Here is a 21,943-nt window from a genome sequence, read left to right as displayed (position 1 = left end):
ATAGTTATTTTTATGGATTTCATCCCCTCAAAAAGAATTCATATGATTTTGTCCCCCTATTTCACAAAAGCTAGTTTCGCCCCTGACATTAGCGGATATCAAACTTGTTGGTCACTGAATATTGGCAAAATTCCAAAAAAAAAAACATCTCTTACTTTTTTTGGGCTTTAAATTATAATTTTATTTCAGAATTGAAATTTCAATAATGCTCGCTAAATATTTACTATGTCAGCAGTCAATTTATATGCTACATTATCTAAAATATAATATTTATTTTAAAGTTAAATATACTAATTTAACTACCTCAATAAACTTCTACCCGAATTTTATTTTTGAAATAAAATCAGAATTTAGTAATAAAATGGAAATAAATAAACATTTGGGCATCCGTTTTAATTTTTTGACAAAGTTTGGCGACTCATCAAGTTTTATATCCATAATGAGCATTACTAGTACTACAATACAAGAGATTTTCAGAATTAAATAAACGAAAAAAGATATAAAAAAATGCGGTGAACGTGGATCGAACACGTGACCTTCAGATCTTCAGTCTGACGCTCTCCCAACTGAGCTATCCCCGCTATGTGTTCACTTGCAAGTTTATGATGAATCTAAGTTCTTCATATTCTACAAACCAGCTCCTATTCAATTACAAACAGATTTAGGGACAGATTAATATATAAATCCTATACACAATTATAAGAATACCTTAAACTTATAAATATATATATATATATATAATGCTACACATATAATTTGATTAATATAGAAATTTCAAATTAAATCGAACTAATTAATATAAAAAATTTAGTTTTGTTTAATTTTAAATTAATCAGAAATCAAATTAGATTAAAATTTTAATTTGATTTTATTGTTTACTTCGGCTTTGTTAGAAAGGTGCACACTGTAGCTGTAATACTATTAAAACTGTGACGGAAATATAAGTGTCACATTAAGGTTTGAATTATATGAAGGTCTGTCATAATATTTCATATGTTCCATTTAAGAGGAGACGTATCTCATTTTATTATGGCCCATCTGAAGAAAAATTTATTATATTTTTGTCCTATTTTATGTAGAGTTTCTTCATTTACTTTCCTTTTTCTAAAATTAATTAATGATTATTATTCTATGCACAAATTACAAAGTTATTATTAATAAAAAAAATAAGAAAAGAAATTATAATTATTGTTTTATAATTTACTACTAATTCATATGAAAATGAATAATGTTATTATAATATAATTCTCCTTTTAACCCAATACATTTCATATTTATTCCTTCTTTAACGAACTGAGGGAGTAGAGTTTTTGTTTCTTTATTTGTCATAGCACTTAGTGGCTTACCATAAATCTAGCCTTCAATGAGGATCTAATTAAATGCACCATGTGTTTCAATCTTTAATCGTAAAGAATCCCATCATTTTTTTTTAAAATCATAAAATTTCATTAATTAAAAATCATTTGATGGGGCAAAATATGAATTTAAAACTTTTGAAGGACACCATCCTTTCAAACACTGCTTCTAATATTGGTTGCTAAAGTCACTCTAGCTAAAAAATGAACACTAACCTTAATAGAAATAGAAATACTAATACATTTCTCACTACTAACAAAATATAAACTGTCTACCGCTATTAAGCTCACATCAATACACAACACATTGTAATTAGTGGATGTGTCTATTGCAACTTCTGAGTTTGATTTTACCTCAAAAGAAATTAGATTGGCTTCCTCTGCTATGATGATGGCTTCTCGGATGGCAATGTGAAATTTGAAACCAGCATTTTGAACCATTCCTGTGAAGTCTCTGGACAATTGAACATGCCAGAAAAGATCCCGAAGATGGTTGAAACCGTCAGACATAGCTGGAACCGACGAAGCGGACACCACAAACTGCCGGGTTGTTGAGAATCCCATCATTTGCCTTTCATACTTTAAGTAAAAAAATCAATAAGAAATTTGCCGATACAGAAAATGAATTAAGAAACATTTATAAAAATGAATTATAAATGTAGGGTGTTTAAGTTTTAAAATTATTTTTTAAAATAGAAATAAATTGTTAGAAAGCATACAATTCAAAAATGTATGAACAATATGACTATTTAAATCAGTATTTAAAAAATAAAATTAGACTGTCTAGTTTAACCAGTTCGACCATGAACTGAAGGCCAGTCTAATTCGATTCTTCTTAAGGCACCGTTTGGATTGAGGGTTTTAAAAATCCATGGATTTTAGCAAAATCAATGGAATTTAAATCAATGGAATTTAAATCCATAGATTTTAAAATTCCATCGTTTGGATTGAATATAAAATCAATGGATTTTTAATATTATTTATGGAAAATAATAAATAGTATAACAATCCATCATCTATAAAAAATGGTGGATTTGGACTTTCCCACCTATTAGGTGGGAAATCAAAACCCTCAAAAATGATGGATTGTAGAAAATGAGGGAATTTGTAAATCCAAGGATTCTATTAATTTTTTTTCTAGGCAAACGATAGATTTTGTACAAATCCATGGATTGTATAAAATCCATCGTTTAGAATCCATCAATCCAAACGATGCCTAAAAGATAAAATATGATTCAAACCCTTTCAACTAAAAAACTGCAGGGACCCACTAGACCATAAAAACGATCTATTATCTTAAATTTTACTAACTATTAGAATAATGATTTCAAAAAAAAAAACTAAATAATAGTAGTACAGACTAAGGAAAAAGATACTCCTTCCGTCCCATTTAAGAATGGACATATCCCATTTTTATTTGTCCCACTTAAGAAAGCCATATCGTGTTTTTTGTGCAAATTTATACTCCCTCCGTCCCGTTTAAGAAGGGACAAATGAGTTTTGCACAATTATTAATAAAATAAGACAATATTTTATTTTGTCATGTCTACCCCTATTAATTAATATAATTTTTTCTAATAATAGAATATATGTATTGTAAATTGAGTTGCATTTAATGCATATTGAAATAAGTAAAGGGATAGAAGTGAAAGTTCAATATAAATTAGCACAGAAAACACGATATGACCTTCTTAGATGGGACAAATAAAAATGGGATATGTCCTTTCTTAAACGGGACGGAGGGAGTATGAATTTTCCTTTTTTATCTCCTTTTCTCTTTTCATAATTAATGACTATTAGTATATACACAAAATACAACACTATCATAAATGGGGGTAAAATAAAAAAACACTATAATAGTTAATATTTTTTTAATATATATGAAAAAATCATTTGTCCCTTCTTATATGGGACGGAGGGAGTATTTAGTAAGGTAAACTTTGATACAGAGATTTTGTAGAAAAAGAAAGGAAAACACAATAAATGCATAAACAAAATCCAAGACAAACACTAATAGAGGACTATTATTTATTGCAATGCCATGTCTTGTTTATAATGGGAAACAAATCCATCCAACAATTACCCACAAACAAATGTCATCTTTTCACACACTTGAAAATCTGTACACAACCAATTTCATATTGCACAAAAATCTACATAATTTCATGTTTACGTATTTTTCTATTTTTAAAAATATTAACTGGTTTTGAAAATTTCACTTTATTCTACATAAAAAATACAAAAATATTTACTAAGATATTCTTCTTTTACTTTACTCTTATTAATAATGTAGAGTTTTCCATAAATTTGTTTTAACATGACTAGAAAATAATTAAAAAAATCAATATAAAATTATTTTAAAAATACAAATAGATTTTTAAAATGAGATACTCCAAAATGCAAAATAGGACAGAGATATTACAAAATTCTATACTAATAATCTGTCATTGAGATATTTTTTTTTATTTCAGCGATTCCGTTGTAGGTTTTATATTTCATTATCCTATATAACAAACACACTAAACTCTTAAACTGCTTATCTGTATCCCCTCCTCTTCACTGTCACATGCAATACAAAATATTAAACTATGGCTTTCAATGCTTCGCCATTGATTATCACATTCTTCTTCATTATTTTCAATTTCTTGAGCTCCAAATGTTCATCAAATGGTAATCCAACGGTGCCAGCAGTGTTTGTTTTTGGCGATTCATTGGTTGATGTTGGTAACAACAACTATCTTCCATTTTCCATAGCCAAAGCAGATTTTCCTTTTAATGGGATCGATTTTCAGTCAAAAAAGCCAACAGGAAGGTTTAGTAATGGCAAAAATGCTGCAGATTTTCTTGGTAAGTTCATAAATAAATTCATTTTTGTTTATACTTTTGTTTTTTTAGTACTATTCAATATCATCTCTTAAATGCAATTATGCAATAATATTTCTTTTTATTGGAATAAGTTTTTATATTTTAAATCGATCTTGAACCAGTAACGCTATTGAAGTTCGAAACTGAAATGGAATGCATTTGGAAAGCCATAAGCACTTTGGCTAGGCTTCACTGCCTTAATTGCAATAGTATGGTGATGATGATGTTAGTGTACTATTGATTATCCAAAACCTAACTCAACTAACTTAGGACAAGCATTAAAGTTCCCATATCATGGCAAGTTACAGTTATTTCCAGCTGCTTGTAATTAAAAAATATATTTTTTTAAAATTAAAAAATTATTTTGAGTTTTTAAATTTTAGAATAATAGTAATAGTATTATGTAGACAATTAATTAAAAAAAATTCCTATAGTTTTTTTTTCTTTCTAATATGATAGTATCATGGAGTGATATGTAAAATAAATTCCCTCTTTATGACTATGTGATACACAAAATCTACCTATGATTTTTTGTTGTTAATATATGGTTTTTTTTCCCTCACAGGATTTCATTGCACCAATACCTTTCATTATGGATCACGTTTTTGTTAAAGCAACAATTACCAATGATAGAGCTAAAAAATTATTTTGACAAAATTATTCTGTTATTAATTAAAAAAATGAATGCAATTAACTTTATCAAAATAACAAAATATTGCTGTCTCTATCGATTTTTACTCATAAATAGAACCATCCTTATTTTTACCTTTATTATTTTAACTAATCCCATAAAATGACTGATGAAATATAGTTTAAATAGTGTAAGCGCTGAACAACATACATTCTGCTAAACTTATGGTTTCAATTTCTCCCACAAGCACTAAAAATTTCTCATCTCGTAATCATAAAATGAAAATTGTGTTCACAACCAATCAGACCTTTACTATATAAATTTTTAGTGTACAAAGTACGTATAGATAATTACTTTTCTGACAGTTTTATCAAGTTTATTTATCTAAACAAATCTCGTAATGTTTTTAATATTAATTAATGAGCAGCTGAGAAATTGGGTTTGCCTACTTCACCACCATATCTGTCCTTGTTACTCAAAAAGAGCAAAGGTTCATTTCTCAATGGAGTAAATTTTGCCTCGGGAGCTTCAGGAATCCTCAGTGGCACAGGACTCTCTCTTGTAAGTGATCAAATAATAATAATAATATTTCATGTCTTATAAAAGTTTTAGAAAAATGCCTTGAATTTTTGAAAATTTTACAAAATAACTTGTACATAATTTGGCTGGTTTAGTTAATTAGAATTTGCAGACTGAAACCCAAACTAAATTAACCAAATATTGAACCAAATTAAAATTTTAGTTTAATTTAGTTGATTTATTCATATTGTACACTCAAAATTTTAGTTTGATTGTGGCAGGGAATAGTAATACCTTTGACAAAACAAGTGGATTATTACACAACAAGAGTGTATAAAGATTTGGTGCAAAAGCTGGGATCTTATGGTACCAATAAGCTTTTATCCAAATCTCTATTTGTCACTGTAACTGGTAGCAACGACCTTTTAAGTTACTCTCGTTCCTCTGGTCTCCGCAAGAAGAACACTCCACAACAGTATGTAGATTCCATGACTCTCACGATGAAAACCCAGATTAAGGTAACTATCAAGATACGAATTAAAGTTCATGTACCAATTTGATGTAATATAAAGAGTTCATGTACCAATTTGATGTAATATAAAGAGTTCAGGTACCATTAATGCATTTGACTCGCACTCGAGATTTTTTTTTTCATTAAATCCAAAAATATCATGTCCTCTAATATATTTTGCATTATTTTGACAGAGATTATACGCATATGGAGCACGTAAATTTTTGTTCCCAGGACTGGCAAATGTGGGATGTGCTCCATCGCAAAGGCTTAAGAGCAAAGCAGAAGAATGCAATGAAGAAGTTAATTCTTTGTGTGCCAAGTACAATGAAGGTCTCAAGTTGATGTTGCAACAGCTTAAATCAGAGCTTCGGGATATTAACTATTCCTACTTTGATACTTACACTGTCTTGCAAAACATTATACAGAAACCAGCTGCTTATGGTATGATCATCTGTTTCCTTAAATTTTCAGAAATTGGCTGGATTCAGAACACTATTCGTCTATTGCACAAAAACAGAAAAACTATCAAATCGAAAATGCTGAATCGGAAATCGGTAAAACTACATTTTAAAAAAAGTTATAAATATAAAACTTTAGAGTTTCAGAAGTATTTTTGGAAATAAAAATGAAACGTCGAAACGCAAGACTCGAAAAATTTCCATGCAACATAGCTGAACACTCATGTAAGCAAAAGTAGCACTCAGTAATCAATTAATCCTAATGTAGCAAGTCTTTCCATTTCAGGATTTACCGAGGTTAAAGCAGCTTGTTGTGGGCTTGGAAAGCTGAATGCTGAAATTCCCTGCATTCCAGTTTCAACCTATTGCTCTGACAGAAGCAATCATGTCTTCTGGGATATGGTTCATCCAACAGAGGCAACTGATCGTGTTCTCGTGAACACCATCTTCGACAATCAATCGCAGTATATATATCCCTTGAATATGAGGCAGCTAATTGCAGCTTAACCAACATGATTGTCATATATGTTCGTGTTGGCGTCTTTTTACTTACTCGAAAATATTTGTCTTTCGGGGTATCAAAGTAAGCAGAACTGCGTCTATCATATCATAGTAGTTACGCCTTACAAGTTTCAAGAACAGATGGGCATCGCATTTAAGAAAACTGTTCATTTCAATGGGTAGTTTTCTATCAACTATTTCATACTAGAAAAACTTAGCACAAAAAGTAAGCAAGTGAAAAATTTTAGGCTGCAAAGAAAATACCAACTGTTTAGTAGTTCGCTTCCTATCATTTTAGCTCTTGTTTTTTCTTTTTCTATACATGTAATGTACCTAGAGTTACTGAGAGGCAATACCTAGAAAGTGATGCTACCGGAATAAAATGATACCCTATTAATGCTTTTTCAAAAGTATACCATTGGCATGTACTTCCTTAAATAATTTAATTATCATGATGAAATGACGTAAAAAATGAGAGAATGGTCGTCCCAATCCACAAACTTGTGTTGCGAAATTAAACAGATTCAATTTGATCAAGTAGACCCAAAACTTTTAAAACTATGTCAAACATATTCAAATTGAAATGATATAGTAAAAAATATTCAGATCCATTTGATATGAAATTATAAAGTTTTGGATTTATTTGATCTTAATGAATGAAATTAAAACTAATTTGATCATGCCACATGAATTTGTCGTCCAAAATAATCTTTCTTTTTTAAAAAAAATGGCTCCCCTAAAGGGTAAGAGTACAACTATGAGAACTTTTAGGATATATATCAAGGGTTAGAAGTTTCTCATAAAATATCGCACCTAATATGCGGAAAAATTGGCATTTTTGCCAATGAGAGTAGTTCAGCCTAAAATTGATGGAGAGACCAAACTTATGTATAGCAAGGTAAAAAGAAATACTACAAAATGAATGCTAGAAACTTTGAAGGAAATTAAGCTAAAAGTAAAGCATTTTGAGAGATGAATAGTTTCATAGAATGATACACATACATGGGCAGGCAAAAACTGGTCTCTGACACTCTGCAGATCAAGAAGGAAATATATCTTTGAAGAGAAGGTTGAGGTCACCATTAAGAACATCAAAGGACAGCATCTTGTCCACTGCATCCTGCATCAATTACAGTAACAAAATTCCATCATTTATGTATATGAGAACAAAAGCATGCATGTTTTCATCATTGTAATTCATAAAATTTGTTCTGAATGTAAGACCTTGCATTGTTGATCTTGAACTGATATGTTCTCGTTGCATAATCGTTCAACCCGATTGTTATTCCCCGTACTACTTAACACAGCTGCTGCTCTCTTAATAACTTCCTCAGGAACGCCTACTTGAACAATTGCATTTTGCATTATTAGAAATTTGGAATTAAAGCCAACATACCATCAGTTCTGTTCTGAGACTTTGGACCATGATTTTAAAAACCGAATTGGACTAAATGTATTTTCTTTCAACAAAGAAAGATAAGAGAAGTATAATAGAAAACATTACCAGCAAGTAGAGCACAATGTAGTCCTACAAGACAAAAAATAATATCCAACTTAGACAATTAATTCCAAGCTCTTCTTGTGAGACTCACACGCATATATTCATCCACTCACCATAGCTAAGAAGAGTGTGCCCAGGAACTAACCTGCAAATATGTACTTAGAGCCTTTTAATCATATGTTACAAATAATAGCCAACAGGAAGACGAAAGAAAAGCATAGCAGAAGGTAATCTTTTGACAAATTTTGGTTGTTATAGCCACATTTCAGGCAACAAAACGCACTGCACCTTGTTAGGCCTTTAATAAATAGCTATCTACGGTCACTAGCTATTAAGAGTGTAATCAAATCTAGTTGAATCAAACACTGTCAAGCTTGAGTTCGATTCTAAAATTCGAAGCTCAAAACTCGATTCGAACACAACAAAATTTTGTTTTAAAAGCTCAATCTCGAGTTCGGTAGAATACTTACTCTACTCGATTATTTGTATAAATATTTTAAAATTAATTATAGTGCAAAAGAAGGATATTATTATAAATTATAATTATGTATAATTAAAAAGGATAAAAAAATTAAACTAATCAAAACTTGATTAGGCTTGCAAGCATGTCGAGCCGAATATCTTGATGGTCGAACTCGACTCGACAATTGACTCAAGTAGCTCGAACTCGAACTCGAGCTCAACTCGATTGATATATTCCAACAGTCTTGCGAGTTGGTTCAACTCGGTTACATAATTAAAACAACCGAGTTAAACCAACTCATGAACTCGACCTCTACTCGATTAATATTTTTCCAACTCTAGCTCATGAGTTTCTTTTCTTAAGCTCAACTCAATTAATATTTTTCGAATCATTCTCGAGTAGCTCGTGATACCCCTACTAGCAACCGGACACTACTGGTCATTTTATGAATGCAAATGTGGAGGGGAAAAATCATCAGTTTGTTTCAGCATGTTAAACTATTGAACATACTGAATGATTCTTTATCGGTATTTTAAACTATTGAACATACTAAATATCGATGGGACATAATTAAAACAATTGAGTCATAAATCCATGACCACAGAATGAGGTTTTCTTTTAACTTTAGATAAGCGAAGTATATTGCATTTCTTTTACTATAATGGCTAAAAGAAAATACCTGTAAAGAAATACAATGTCCGTAACATCTGTAGAATGGTTCTCAGGCCTCAGCACGCTCATTGTATAAAACTTTACCCTCTCAGACTGGAATTGTTCAAAACTTTAGTATGATCACTTTTACATTACTGAATTGGAAGTCTAAACAAATCGGATGGAAGATTTGCAGAATGCATACCTTTGGCAAGCATCTCTCACTAAATAACTCGCTCAAGTGAGTGCACACCAGAACCTGCAAACGTCAAGCGACAAGAATGTTGAAAGATAAATTTACGATGTTATGTTATTTCTGTGTTGTTATTATAATTTGTTTTTCCTCACGAATGTAGAGATTCTTTTGCACCATTGTTGATTAGATTATGATCAAATTCAGGTGCATTGCTAGCCGAGCAAATCCAAACATAAGTGGGAGAAAAAGAAGTTTGGAACTCATCAAGGAAACTAGGCCACAAGTAAAGATACTCCATAAAAGCAATGCTTAGAATGTTATAATCCTCAAGAAATGAAAATTACAGAAGAGACTGGAACAAAGACAGCCAACAACAAGGAGGAGTCCAATGGATGTGGTCAATTAAGCTAAACTCTAAGACCTAACAGAAGCCTATCCTTCACAACTAGGAAGTACTTTGGCAAGTTCAATTTTCATATCTGCCATAGATGATGCTGAAAAGCTTACAGATATAATGAAGATAATAACCAGACGAGAAAGACCAGTTAATTATAAGTAAGACATAATAGCTTAGCCAGCTTATACATCATGTAAATCAGAAGAAGATGGTCTCCAGTTTAGTGGTTTACGTATGTGATTTTCATGACATGTAGAAAAGAATATCAAACCTTTGGAGGGTCATCACATGCAATGAAATGATTTATGGTTCCACCAAGCAGACCAACACCATCTGTACAGAATTTTGTGATTGAATGTCAAAATCAATCATTCAATAATAGAGATAAATGGGACAACCATTTTAAAATTAGTGCCTGTGCCTTTGGCCTATGCAAGAAAAGAAGTTACCACCAGGATAAGAGGGACAAACCTTCTGTAAGTGTACCTTTACCAAATTCATCTAATAGACACAGAGACCGTGAAGTTGCCTGCCTGAAAAGTCTTAAACATTAAAATATGGAAAGACAGAGGAAGACATTTTTGGGGGGAACTCAAATACTTTCAGTTATTTAAGAACTTGATAAATTATTTGGACTCCAAACATCCCCAACAAAATCGTATTGGAATTAATATATGCTAAAAAGAAGATTTTTTATGACAGAATAACAGCATCCGCAGAAGAAGAAAAAAATCTTGAGATTTTTGTCAGAAAGTTGGGCCTTTACTTAGAGACGTCAAACCAATCTAAGTGTCCATATTAAAGTTATACCTTAGCATTATTCCTACTTGATGCAGATCTATCATGAATGTTGATTGCTCTGCAGTCATAAGTTTGCTTCCCATTGCACAAAATATCCTGTTACAACAAAATAGTGGTCAGCGTAATCTCTAAAACGCATGCATTTAAATTCTACTAAAGAAAAGATATTTGATATTTGAAGGTCTGGCACCTATCAGTCAACCCCACAGTAGCAGCATCTGCTGGTACAAAACTTCCCACGTGTGAAAGGAAAACAATCAAAGCTACCTGCAATTTATTTTTTTGGAACGCACAGTTCAATATGAAGGGATCAACACAAGAAGCGCACAAAACATCAACAGCCAGTTGAATTTTTGCTAGAGAAAGCACCACAGCTGTAGCTATTGGCGGCAAGGTGAATTGTGAAAGTCTCAATTCCAATGCAACAAGAAGAATGAATGACGTTTTTGCTTATCGCTATGATGAAAAGAAATGTTTCTGTAAGGTAAATTAGTGCTACATTCACACTTTTAAAGTACTAATACATATTTAGAAGACCCGAGATGAAAATAATACCCTAAAACTGCCCAATTCAACATGGTGATACACTGAACAATTCAAAAAAAATGTAGAAAAAATCACATTAATATAATAAAAAAAAATCAGAGTTCATCTCTAGGCATTGACGACTTCTGAGAGTATAAACCAAGATATACTGCTCGAAACAGAAACTAAATAGATAGATGATTTTACACACTCATATTTGTAATCAGAGTTCCAAAAAACATGATGTGCATTAAACACTGTGTATATGAGCATTAAACCCACACCCTTGCATAGTGAAATCTATAGCTAAAATTGATATAATCACAGACCTGCTTTATATATATACTCTTCCCTGAATAATTAGGACCAGTGATGATGTTGACTCTCCCTGAAGCAACACAATCCAGAAATGTTTATAAATATAACTCGATGGATAAGATGGAATAAGGCGTGGTTGACATGAAGAAAACTTAAATAAGCATGTGTGATTAAAATTTTACCATCATCAAGAATCTTTGTATCATTAGGAATAAATGAGTCTACAGTCATTTCCTGCAACACATGCCTGCAAAACAGTGTCGCTACTTGGTGATATACTTAATTGGTAAACCAAATATTTTTAGGTATTATTTCAGCAAAAAATGGCATGTATGTTAAAATTAAATGTCACCTTCCATTCTGAATATCAAGCAATGTTTCTTCGGTCAAAATGGGCCGCACATAATTGTTCTGACGAGCAACTAGCGCCAATGACAATAGACTAATGACAATATTCACGAAGTATCAGTAGTACACATGAATGCTAAAGTAAATATTGCAGTTACTACCAGATTATTTAAGGTTGGAATATATGAGAAAGCAAGTTGTGGTAAATGATTCTTACCAATCAAGTTCGGCAACAAAATTCACAGCTTTAAAAAGAAATGCAGAAAATAGAAGAATATGTGACACCAGATCTCTAGTAATTGCTCTCTCCATATCTTCAACATTAGATTGAAAGAAGTTACACTATAGTTATTCTAAAAAAAATGCATGCTAAATTTAGTATCTCATTTCTGACAACTGTCAAACAGGGGTACACTGTACTCCAGAGGCTATTGTACACAGCCTTTTTAGTTGGAATGTTAGATTGATAATATCTAAAGTCTGGTCATTTTCCATGAATCATTATCAGTTTTCTTTAGGATAAATATACAAAAATTACAAGCAGTTAACATTTTCACAAGAAAAAGACTTGAGAAAAGAGCATTTGATCAAGTACCCAAAATCTTATGATAAATGTCACCAAGAAGATTATCCAATTCCCGTGTTTTTGGGGTACGATAAAAGAATCTTTTGGTCTCCCCATCAGCATCAGAAAACTGCATTTAGTAGTGTACATCTTCATTACGTGATGCGAAATTCATTTTCCTTACAAGACTGTTTAAATTTATCACAATACATCTATCGACTTACCACAAATTCAAAATTTTGAAGCTTATCTAGCCAGGATTCATCAAGTTTTTCTTCAAAAATACACAGCAAATATCCTACATTTGATAAAACAAATTGGAGATAGGAGAAAAAAGTTAGAACAAACAAAACTGGAATAAAGGAAAACAAATTAGAATAGTTAAGATTGAAATATATCATAAGACACATGTTACTATGGATATTATGTTGGATAAGGATGGTAGCAAGCATCAAAGAAGACCAAAAGTAGATGCTTGTTTGTAGTTAAGAATTCTTCTATTTCTTTACAAGGAGATACATATATGCTATGCCACTATATCTATAGTAATAGAAATATCACCCCGAGAGGCATAACGGAGATCATAAGACCCTTCAACTAAGCAACACTGTCACTCAACAACAGCATAACAAATGAAATTCACTAGCACCAAGGTGTAAAAAAGTCACTTTACATTTATAATGCATAATAAGATGATATGCCTCTTAAATACTCCCTCCGTCCCAAATTGATAGGACACCTTACTATTTTTGACGTCCCAAATTATAGATCACCTTCCATTTTTGGTAAACAATTTAAAATTAAATGTCTTATTTACCCCTAAATAAATATGTATAGTTATCTCCAAATAAATTAATTGCCTGATATTAATAAAGAATAAATATTATTTTTTATACCAATGCAAAATAAATTGGAATACTCTACTTATTTGATATAAAATACACGAATAAAGGAACAAAACATTAATATGCTATTTATGTATTTAAAAAAAATTGAAAAATAGATTAAAAAGATTAATATTAACCAACTTAACTATATTTTTCTTAATTTCTGTGTTTGTCCAAATGTCCTATCATTTTGGGAGAGACGGAGTAGCATTGAAACCCCATCAAAAGAAAGAATGACTTCGAATTCCTACTATTTTAAGTTTCAGATTCAAGCATCAGAGGCTTATACATTTAAGATTAACTATATCAAATATTAAATAGCTATAAATTTCTTTAAATTATAAATCACCAGCAAATTTCCTCGATAATATCACAGTGGTAATGCAGACCTACCGATTTGATGTACATACATAATAAATATTAAATAGCTAGAAAATTCTTAAAATTGTGATTTACCAGCTGATTTCCTTGTTAATATTACAATGGTAATACAGACCTACCTATTTGATGTATATACACAACACAAGGAGCAAACTTCTCGTTCCTCAAATGGGGAAGTTGTGCGAGCTCCAATGAGGAGACCTGTAGAAAATGAGTATGGTTAAAGAGTATTGCAGTCTTAATTATGTCACCAAAAAAAATTATGTATGCACATGCACCTCTTGCAGAAATTGTGGCAGTTCCTCATAGATGTGCCGCAGTTCATCCAACTACATTTCATGGGACACAATTGAATTGTCAAGTCAACCTCCAACTTTTAATCAATATGATAGTAAGAAATAAGAATTGATAATAAATGAAAACCTTATGAATCTAAGCATGATGGTTTCATGCAAAAGAAAAGAAAAACTATCATCTCAATCCTGGATTTAGCAGTAACTTGAAAGGGTTATAAGTGACTTTGTTTTAAATGAAGCCAAAAAAAAATAAGATTAGAGAATTTTAAAACTTGAGTGCATGTCTTGAAAATAAGTGATACAAGAAGTTCTGCAAAATCAAAACTAAACCTCATCACAGAAACCCTCTTTCACTATTGTTCCGTAACCTTTCTCTTTAGTTCTATTAACATCAATAACACCAATCACCTGCAAGATGTAGCATCCAATGTAGGAATATGACCTTTAAGATAAAGAGACAACAATTATCATAAATGTAGCAAAGAAACTGAGAGATTAGGTGCAGTATATATAAATAGAGCTATATACTCTTATTAACACAAAATCTTACCAATGCAGCATGTCATAATGACGCACTAAAGAAAAGGGTGATAGCAACAAGACATAAGATGAACACAAGGAAAAGTATACATACATAATACAAGACAAAGCTTTCTTAGATCATGCTTTTAAACTTACTAAACAATATGGTATTATAATTGTTTGACCAATTAACCACTACTTACAGATAAATATCATATCAATAATTCTGGTGTCATTAATATTTTTAAATTGTTGACATTTTTCTCTGATATTAGACTATATATAGCTATCACTGTAAGTAAGAACAAAATAATCAGGACTCTTAGTTTAAATATGGACGCCTGAGCAAGTAACTACGAACATTCCAAATATATTCACCATATACATACCAGGCAGATTCAGATCAGATGCTGTTTAAAAATCAAGAATACAGAACTTCCAATGAGAAGTACCATTGTTTTAGTATAATGCTCATCTCCATTTTATTTGTAGCAGTGTTGGCATATTTAGCCCGAGCAAAACATTGAGAAAGTAACACAACTAACCAATTCATAGACATAAGCCAGCTCTGTTGATATACATGAAGAAGCCTGCAAGTAAATTTGAAAAAAAAGATGATGCAAGCTTTACGTATCAGGAACCTCAAGAGTAGAAAAAAGTACATGCAATTAGAGAAAAGTATCGCTAAAAAATGGATTGGTACCTGCTCGAAAATATTGACATTATAACTTTTTGCCTGCTCTCTCAGACTTTCGGATAAGCCTGATTCAAAGATCTTATCCACATGTAACAGTGAACAAATGCTCTACATGAGGAAAAATAGACATCAAGACACCGTAGTTAAAGCAACTTAATCATTGCCTTGATTCTTGGGTAAATCACTCGTTTTCTACAATATTAAAATGCTATTAGAAAAGCTACCTATGAGGAAAAGAGGTCCCTTATAACCTAATTGAGTCCTTTCACTGAGCAGAATAAACAACATATGATCCCATTAGGGAATTGTATAATAATCCTAAGGCTGTGGGTGTGCAATATCATACAATCTGTAAGAAGTCAGTATGCAGTTCAGTTCTACAATGGATTTAAATGAAGAAAGACCCAATAGTAATTATGCAAATAAGTGTTTACCCAGCAGAAGTACAGGAACTGGGGATGGAGAGACCATTATAGTTGTCTTCCATGTTTTTGGTTTGGAATTTATGGACAGTGAACTAGCTGTGAATGATTTATGTAAAGGGTTAATTGCAAATTAAATCATGAACTTTACCCTAATTTGCAATTACAACACGAACTTTGAAACTTGACAATATCAGTAACGAACTTTCATATTTTGGCAAATTGATACACCGACCAATCATGCAACGACACATGGCGGTACATTACAATGTCCGCGTCAGTGTTCTTTTAGATCGGTGTACCAATTTTCCAAAAAATGAAAGTTGGTTACTAACATTGCCAAGTTTTAAAGTTCGTGTTGTAATTGCAAATTAGGGTTAAGTTCGTGATTTAATTTGCAATTAACCCTTTAAACTAGGCGAGCTAATTTAAAACTATCAATTTGCAGCCTTAAGAATATAAAAAATAGAATAAATAAAGAAAGCATTATACAGTTGGAACTCTGAACACTGCCATGAATTAAAAGTGGGAAAAAGAAGAAATGCTATGACAAAAACCATTAATTGCTTTCCATAAAATAAGAAAAACATTTACCAAAGAACACGCATGACCTTAGCAATAATCCATACCATGCTCTGACAATGATCCATTTTCGCAATTAACTTGCACAATATGGAGAAGACATAGGATCTGGAACCAATTTCAATCAAGCAGGATTACCTTCAAAAAGGCTGCCCAATCACCAGTAGTGCAGACTGAGCTTGGTGAATTGAATTTCTTCACAAAAGAAAGAAGTTTATTTCAAATTTCAGATGAAAAAAATGATATAAGAAAAAGATTCACTGAAACAAACCAAGAATTGTATCGAAAATAGGCAACATTGAGAAAGCTTATAAATTAACACGCGGGAATTGCAGTAAGTATTTCAACCAACTCTAAAAAGTCTTGCTCTAGATACAGCTGAATGGGCAAAACAGATGCATGGGACGGTGACTTAAATGAGCTCATTGAGTAGAGATGTAATATGGAAAACACTGTGAGTGGAAAAAATATGCTAAGCCAAAATTTATCAACTTAGTCATATCCACTGTAGCAAAGTGCAATGTAATTATTTTAAGATCATACTGAGGTGAACTATAGAAGTTTTTGACTCGGTTTCAATTTTAAAGCTCATTCCTTTTCCTTTTGGTGGTAGTTGTTAGCAACTACGCAGCACAAGAAGGAATTCCAGTTTTGACAGGATAGTAGTGCAGGAGTCCAGACAAGAATTGAATGATGAAAGAATAGATTTAGTACCTTGAGCAGACGGGGAATATCCTTAATGGACTTTAGTGTTTCACGAAGGGAAGCCATCAGCTCTTCAGAACATAAAAAGAATGATATCTTGGTCTCATTAAGGAATATTTTTCTGCCAATAGCTATTAAATTCAATAAATTTGAAGTGCAATTGTTAATTTTTGGATGCCACTCAAATTCATTTAAAATATGCAAGCACGTATATAATATTTATACTTTCTAGTCCCTATTTATCGATCCCTTTTGGTCCTTTAATCATTCTTTCTTCACGTAAATAGTTAAAGGATACCGCATTGAGACGTCCGTTCAAACTTTCAAGGTCCAGTATAGGCCTCAGGAACCAATTCCTAAAGCAAAGGAAACCATATGTTCAAGTAAAAAATTGGAACAAATAATATTCACAAATTTTCCTGAATTAATGTACCTCAAAAGACGTTGGCCCACTGGTGTCACACACTGATTAAAGAAAACTACGTTAGTTTAGTATACAAAAGATAATATAAATTATAAACAGAACTTTAGATTTCAACAAACCTTATTCATCATTCCAAAGACAGAGAACCTGCAAGTCGAGAAATTAGTATAGGTCTTTTCTGGGTAAAAGCACTTGCAGAGAAATAAGGTATCACCCTTCTTTTGATCTGCCAATGCCCATATGGCTTGGATGTTTGTCTATTTGGAAAATCTGCAATGCCTCGTGAGCTGCTGCGTCCAGCTTAAGAAATTTATTTCTGTTTGTAAATGTAAGGATTGCAATTTTTCTCATGTTTCTTTACTAAGAATAAAAAATGTATCCTTGTTAGGTGTATATGTATATTTATTTAGGACTCAGTAGATCAGAAGGTACAGTGAAATTTCTGTGATAGAATCAATTGTAATCGATGCACTCCCACATTCTTTTTGCTCAAGGGTGTCTACAATCATTTCATTCTCTAATATGGCCAGAAGACCGCCACTTGCTCGAACTTGAATTTCACTTCCCATGTCCATCATAGAACTTAGCTGCAACAGTGAAAGAGAAAAAGAAGATTAACAAAGAGCAAGATAAATATTTTGGATTGTTAATAGAAGCAAAAGAAGCACTACAGAAATAGGAATATAGTACAAGAGCTTGACCGGGTATCTAAATAAGATATTTAGTTGTATGCATCCAACCTTTATCTTCAGATTAGTATTGTGTTTAAAGCATGCTATAATGAGTAAGAAAAGGTGAATCATATGTAACCATTTACATACATAAGACAGCCTCTCCTTGATGTTAAGCCCATCATCCATTCCTGTTACTCGAAGATATATCAATCTCCAAAGCACAAAAGAAAAACGATGTGAGGAAGGATTGGCAACTAAGGGAGAGAGCATCGGGAAGGAAATGCCATATGAACAACATAATCACATAACACAGTTATGAAAAAATAGATAAATGTAAAAGTTAAAGTTTACAACCAACTTAATTCAGCTAAAGTTTCCCAAATTTGAAATGAAAAGCAAAGTGTATTGAGAAGGCCTGGTAAAAGTTTTAGGGCTTTTACTATGCAAAGTGGAGAAGGTTTAAAAGGAACATAAATCAAGGCTGGCAAAGAGAAATAAATTTTCTGAATGAGTTTTAGATAAAACTGAATGACAATGATACCACCATAGAGGCATCCTAGTTAATTCAAATAGAAACCTCATAAATGTCAATGCAGAAGGAAATAGATCATAAAATAAAGGGTTAATGTCATAAAAATTCACCAACTTTACACGTTTTTTCATTTTAATCACGTAGTTTAAATTTTCTCATTTTCATGCACGAACTACCACTTTTTCTCAAATTCATGCACGGCGCTGAGGTGTCACGACTCCATTGGTGTAATTCGCTGAGGTGGAGTTCATTTTACACCAATGAATGAGTGTCACCTCAGCGCCGTGCATGAATTTGGGAAAAAGTGGTAGTTCGTGCATGAAAATGAGAAAATTTAAACTGCGTGATTAAAATGAGAAAACGTGTAAAGTTCGTGATTTTTTTTGACATTAATTGTGACTTTTGCACACTAGTTGGCAAAAGTCATTACCTTGTCAAAAAGTTAGCTAGAATTCCAGGTCAGAAAGATATATAATAGCTTTGCAGTACTGGTGATTTTTTGAATGAGTTGATTATCATAAACTGAAACATGCAAGCATGCATGACCAAGGCTATGTTGCACAAATGAAATTGCTGTAACTAGTACCATTGCTGTTATCAAGGACATTATAAATACTTTAACTTAGTTTTCTTAATTTCTCCAAGTTGTTATATGCAAATAAGAGTCAGGATCTGTTATACAGATCTGTATACCTGTGCCATGCTTGCTCATAGCTGAAAATTGCACTTTTCACCAGTTTCACTGTAGGAGCCTCAGTAAATCCATCTGCAACATTTTAAGGAAGAACATGAATTGAAAACGAATAGCTCCTGAGTCAGAGACTAAAAAGTGCCTTACCACTTCGCTGTAAAGCAGAGATAAATGATTCTTCACTTTTACTGCTCGTGTAAATGATCAGGGGCTTAGCCTGAGATTTTACTGCAAGTATTTCAGCCAACAAAGACAGATAAGATAATGAAGACAGATGGAAGATATAACTGAATATGGAATATCTATTTATTAACAATATAAAAGACATAGAAGATTGCCCTATCTGACAAAGAGACACGGAACACATACCTAGATCAATCAGGGGGAAGTCGAGGCTGCCATCTTCCCAAACCTCAAGCACATTAAGTTGGCGAATACTAGAATCATAATAAGAAATTCCAACACTGTGGTAAAACGATTTCAGAAATGTCAGGTCTCAAGGTTATAGAATTTTAAAAATGAAAAAACAAAACAAGAGCAAAACCTAATGTTACTTTTGCTTTTCCATCACTTTCTCGTAGGTTAATTAGGAACAGCTCACAAATTTCTTTATCACATGAAAATTAGTTTTCTTCTTATTATAGAGTAACAAACATAGGTATAAGCATATTGCAAGAAGATGCTCACCGATGACCATGTAAGATGCAGGCCATGTAAACCTGCATTAAGATTTAAACTATCAATTAGCCTCTAGAAGATTGCAGTGAAGTGAATTACACATACAAAAACAGCACAGAAATACACATACAACTTGCAAAACAAAATTTAAAATCATCCTGATGTAAATATTCTGAAAGCTATGCATACTTTAAACATGATTTCTACGAGTAAAGAACAAGAAAATCGCATTCAAAACATAATCACAAGTTGCTAATACCTAGATTGTATATCTCTGCATGAACAAAGAATTAAAATATACTGATATTATTCTAGAATTCAACACATCGATTAAGCATGAATGATTTCATTTTAAGTTATAATACACAAGAAAATTAACAACAATAGTTCATATTTACAGAGAATTTGTTTTCGTTCATGGATTTCGATTCTGTGTTTGTTGATAATTTAAAACCAGGAGAATCTGTTCGATTTCCTTGCGATGCCTTTATCAATTACAGTGTTCTAAAACAAATCTAGAAAAGAGCGAACAAAAATAGAAGATGATAGGAAATGGACCTGAGATACAGCTTCAGTTTCGTCCATTTCCTCCATTGTCTTGTTTTTGAGCTATAGGTGTTTGTGTTAATGATTGTAAGAGAAATTAGACTGGCCAGAGCTGCACTAGTAGCACTAGCAGTAGAGAGTGATGAATTAGCGCGCGCCAAGGAAGCAAACGCGTTGTTTATATAGTCATAAGGTCGGTCCCTCTGGATTACGTGGCGATACAAATTATGCCTGTCAGCCTTGCACTGATGCGTGACTCAGGGTAGGGGTAATATCTGCTGGCATCGATCTACCAACCTAATAAAAATTTAATTTATATGTATAAATTATTTTTCAATTTATTTTTATAATTGTATTAATATATTTTACAAAACAATAAATATTCAATATCAAAAAATTATTTGTTATTTATTAATTTATATTGGATATATATATATATATATATCATCGTTGAACCACTTATATCGGACTCCAACGTCCGGACCCCAGCATGCGAGCGACCGTTCGCTAAAATTTCATAGTGATCTAATGTAATATATCGATGTTCTATTAACAATCAAATGAATCTTACATAAACTTTAAATGGATTTATCTGAATTTTATATTATTGCATACTGTTATTTCAAATTTAGACTAATTGTACATTTATTATGATCCAAATTTATGAACCGCGACCGACACTAGAGAATGAAAATAGTAGTTTTGAAATTTGTAGCAAGCCAAAAGTCAATAAATATTTTTCGCTAATAGACATACTCAAAACAATAACATAATCAGAGGCACATTAAAACATACACATATACATATTATTAAGTCTATTGATACCATACATGCGGGCATGCAACTTCTGTAACCTCCTTCATATTAGTCCAACTAAAACCATATGCTGATATAGCATAACCAGATCAAACCATGGCGACTAGCACCATGACTAAAATATTGCAATAGCCTACAAAAAGATATATAATTCGACAGCAGGTATATAAACAAAATCATATTAACACTCCGCTGTCATAGGCTACGACGGTCTATCATAGACTAATGCAACTCTAGTGAGAAGTCACATATTATACATGCAACAAAAAGGCTTCTGAAACAAGAAGTGAAAGTCTGGTCATGTGTATACACTAGGTACCTGAAAGTTTAACACATCAATGAGATCAGACTATACTGAATAAGTTTACATGTTAGTAATGATATTATAAAATTAACATCGCATTTAACAAAACATACGTATGAAATATAATATAATTCAAGCATTAGATCTTATCGAACCCCTAATCCTGATACGCATCGCG

General features: G+C 32.0%; 2 protein-coding genes and 1 non-coding gene across 9 annotated transcripts; 1 reads left to right on the top strand and 2 right to left on the bottom strand.

The window, feature by feature from the left end:
• Positions 1 to 508: 508 nt before the first annotated feature.
• TRNAF-GAA (transfer RNA phenylalanine (anticodon GAA)) lies at positions 509 to 581 on the bottom strand. Its single transcript has one exon. It is a non-coding gene; the product is annotated as a tRNA-Phe (tRNA).
• A 3,243-nt stretch (positions 582 to 3,824) lies between these two features.
• LOC126667429 (GDSL esterase/lipase At5g55050-like) lies at positions 3,825 to 7,256 on the top strand. The gene is made up of 5 exons (XM_050360405.2): positions 3,825 to 4,202; positions 5,279 to 5,412; positions 5,652 to 5,888; positions 6,076 to 6,325; positions 6,629 to 7,256. The coding sequence occupies exons 1-5, from the start codon at positions 3,944 to 3,946 to the stop codon at positions 6,847 to 6,849; spliced, it is 1,101 nt and encodes a 366-aa protein (XP_050216362.1). The 5' UTR covers positions 3,825 to 3,943; the 3' UTR covers positions 6,850 to 7,256.
• LOC126667427 (DNA mismatch repair protein MSH5) lies at positions 6,172 to 20,900 on the bottom strand. Of its 7 annotated transcripts, none has more exons than XM_050360399.2 (35): positions 20,658 to 20,898; positions 20,109 to 20,140; positions 19,791 to 19,885; positions 19,569 to 19,649; positions 19,424 to 19,496; positions 18,346 to 18,409; positions 17,957 to 18,111; positions 17,739 to 17,840; positions 17,644 to 17,671; positions 17,534 to 17,565; positions 17,399 to 17,456; positions 17,110 to 17,196; positions 16,534 to 16,590; positions 15,398 to 15,499; positions 15,240 to 15,284; positions 14,503 to 14,580; positions 14,155 to 14,205; positions 13,996 to 14,077; positions 12,833 to 12,906; positions 12,639 to 12,738; positions 12,261 to 12,357; positions 12,048 to 12,137; positions 11,878 to 11,942; positions 11,707 to 11,765; positions 11,043 to 11,119; positions 10,862 to 10,948; positions 10,523 to 10,584; positions 10,323 to 10,384; positions 9,664 to 9,717; positions 9,487 to 9,572; positions 8,458 to 8,489; positions 8,348 to 8,371; positions 8,068 to 8,183; positions 7,846 to 7,963; positions 6,172 to 6,384 (listed from the first exon to the last, which is right to left on the bottom strand). In XM_050360399.2, the coding sequence occupies exons 1-34, from the start codon at positions 20,691 to 20,693 to the stop codon at positions 7,883 to 7,885; spliced, it is 2,424 nt and encodes an 807-aa protein (XP_050216356.1). In that variant the 5' UTR covers positions 20,694 to 20,898; the 3' UTR covers positions 6,172 to 6,384; positions 7,846 to 7,882. The 7 variants fall into 7 exon arrangements, with proteins under 7 accessions (XP_050216356.1, XP_050216355.1, XP_050216354.1 ...); XM_050360398.2 differs by lacking the exon at positions 6,172 to 6,384 and adding an exon at positions 6,425 to 7,006; XM_050360397.2 differs by lacking the exon at positions 6,172 to 6,384 and having other exon boundaries at positions 7,617 to 7,963; positions 20,658 to 20,897.
• Between the last annotated feature and the right edge of the window lie 1,043 nt (positions 20,901 to 21,943).

Source organism: Mercurialis annua, linkage group LG2 (assembly GCF_937616625.2).
Source record: "Mercurialis annua linkage group LG2, ddMerAnnu1.2, whole genome shotgun sequence".
Lineage (NCBI taxonomy): Eukaryota > Viridiplantae > Streptophyta > Magnoliopsida > Malpighiales > Euphorbiaceae > Mercurialis > Mercurialis annua.
This window is presented reverse-complemented; position numbering and strand designations above follow the sequence as displayed.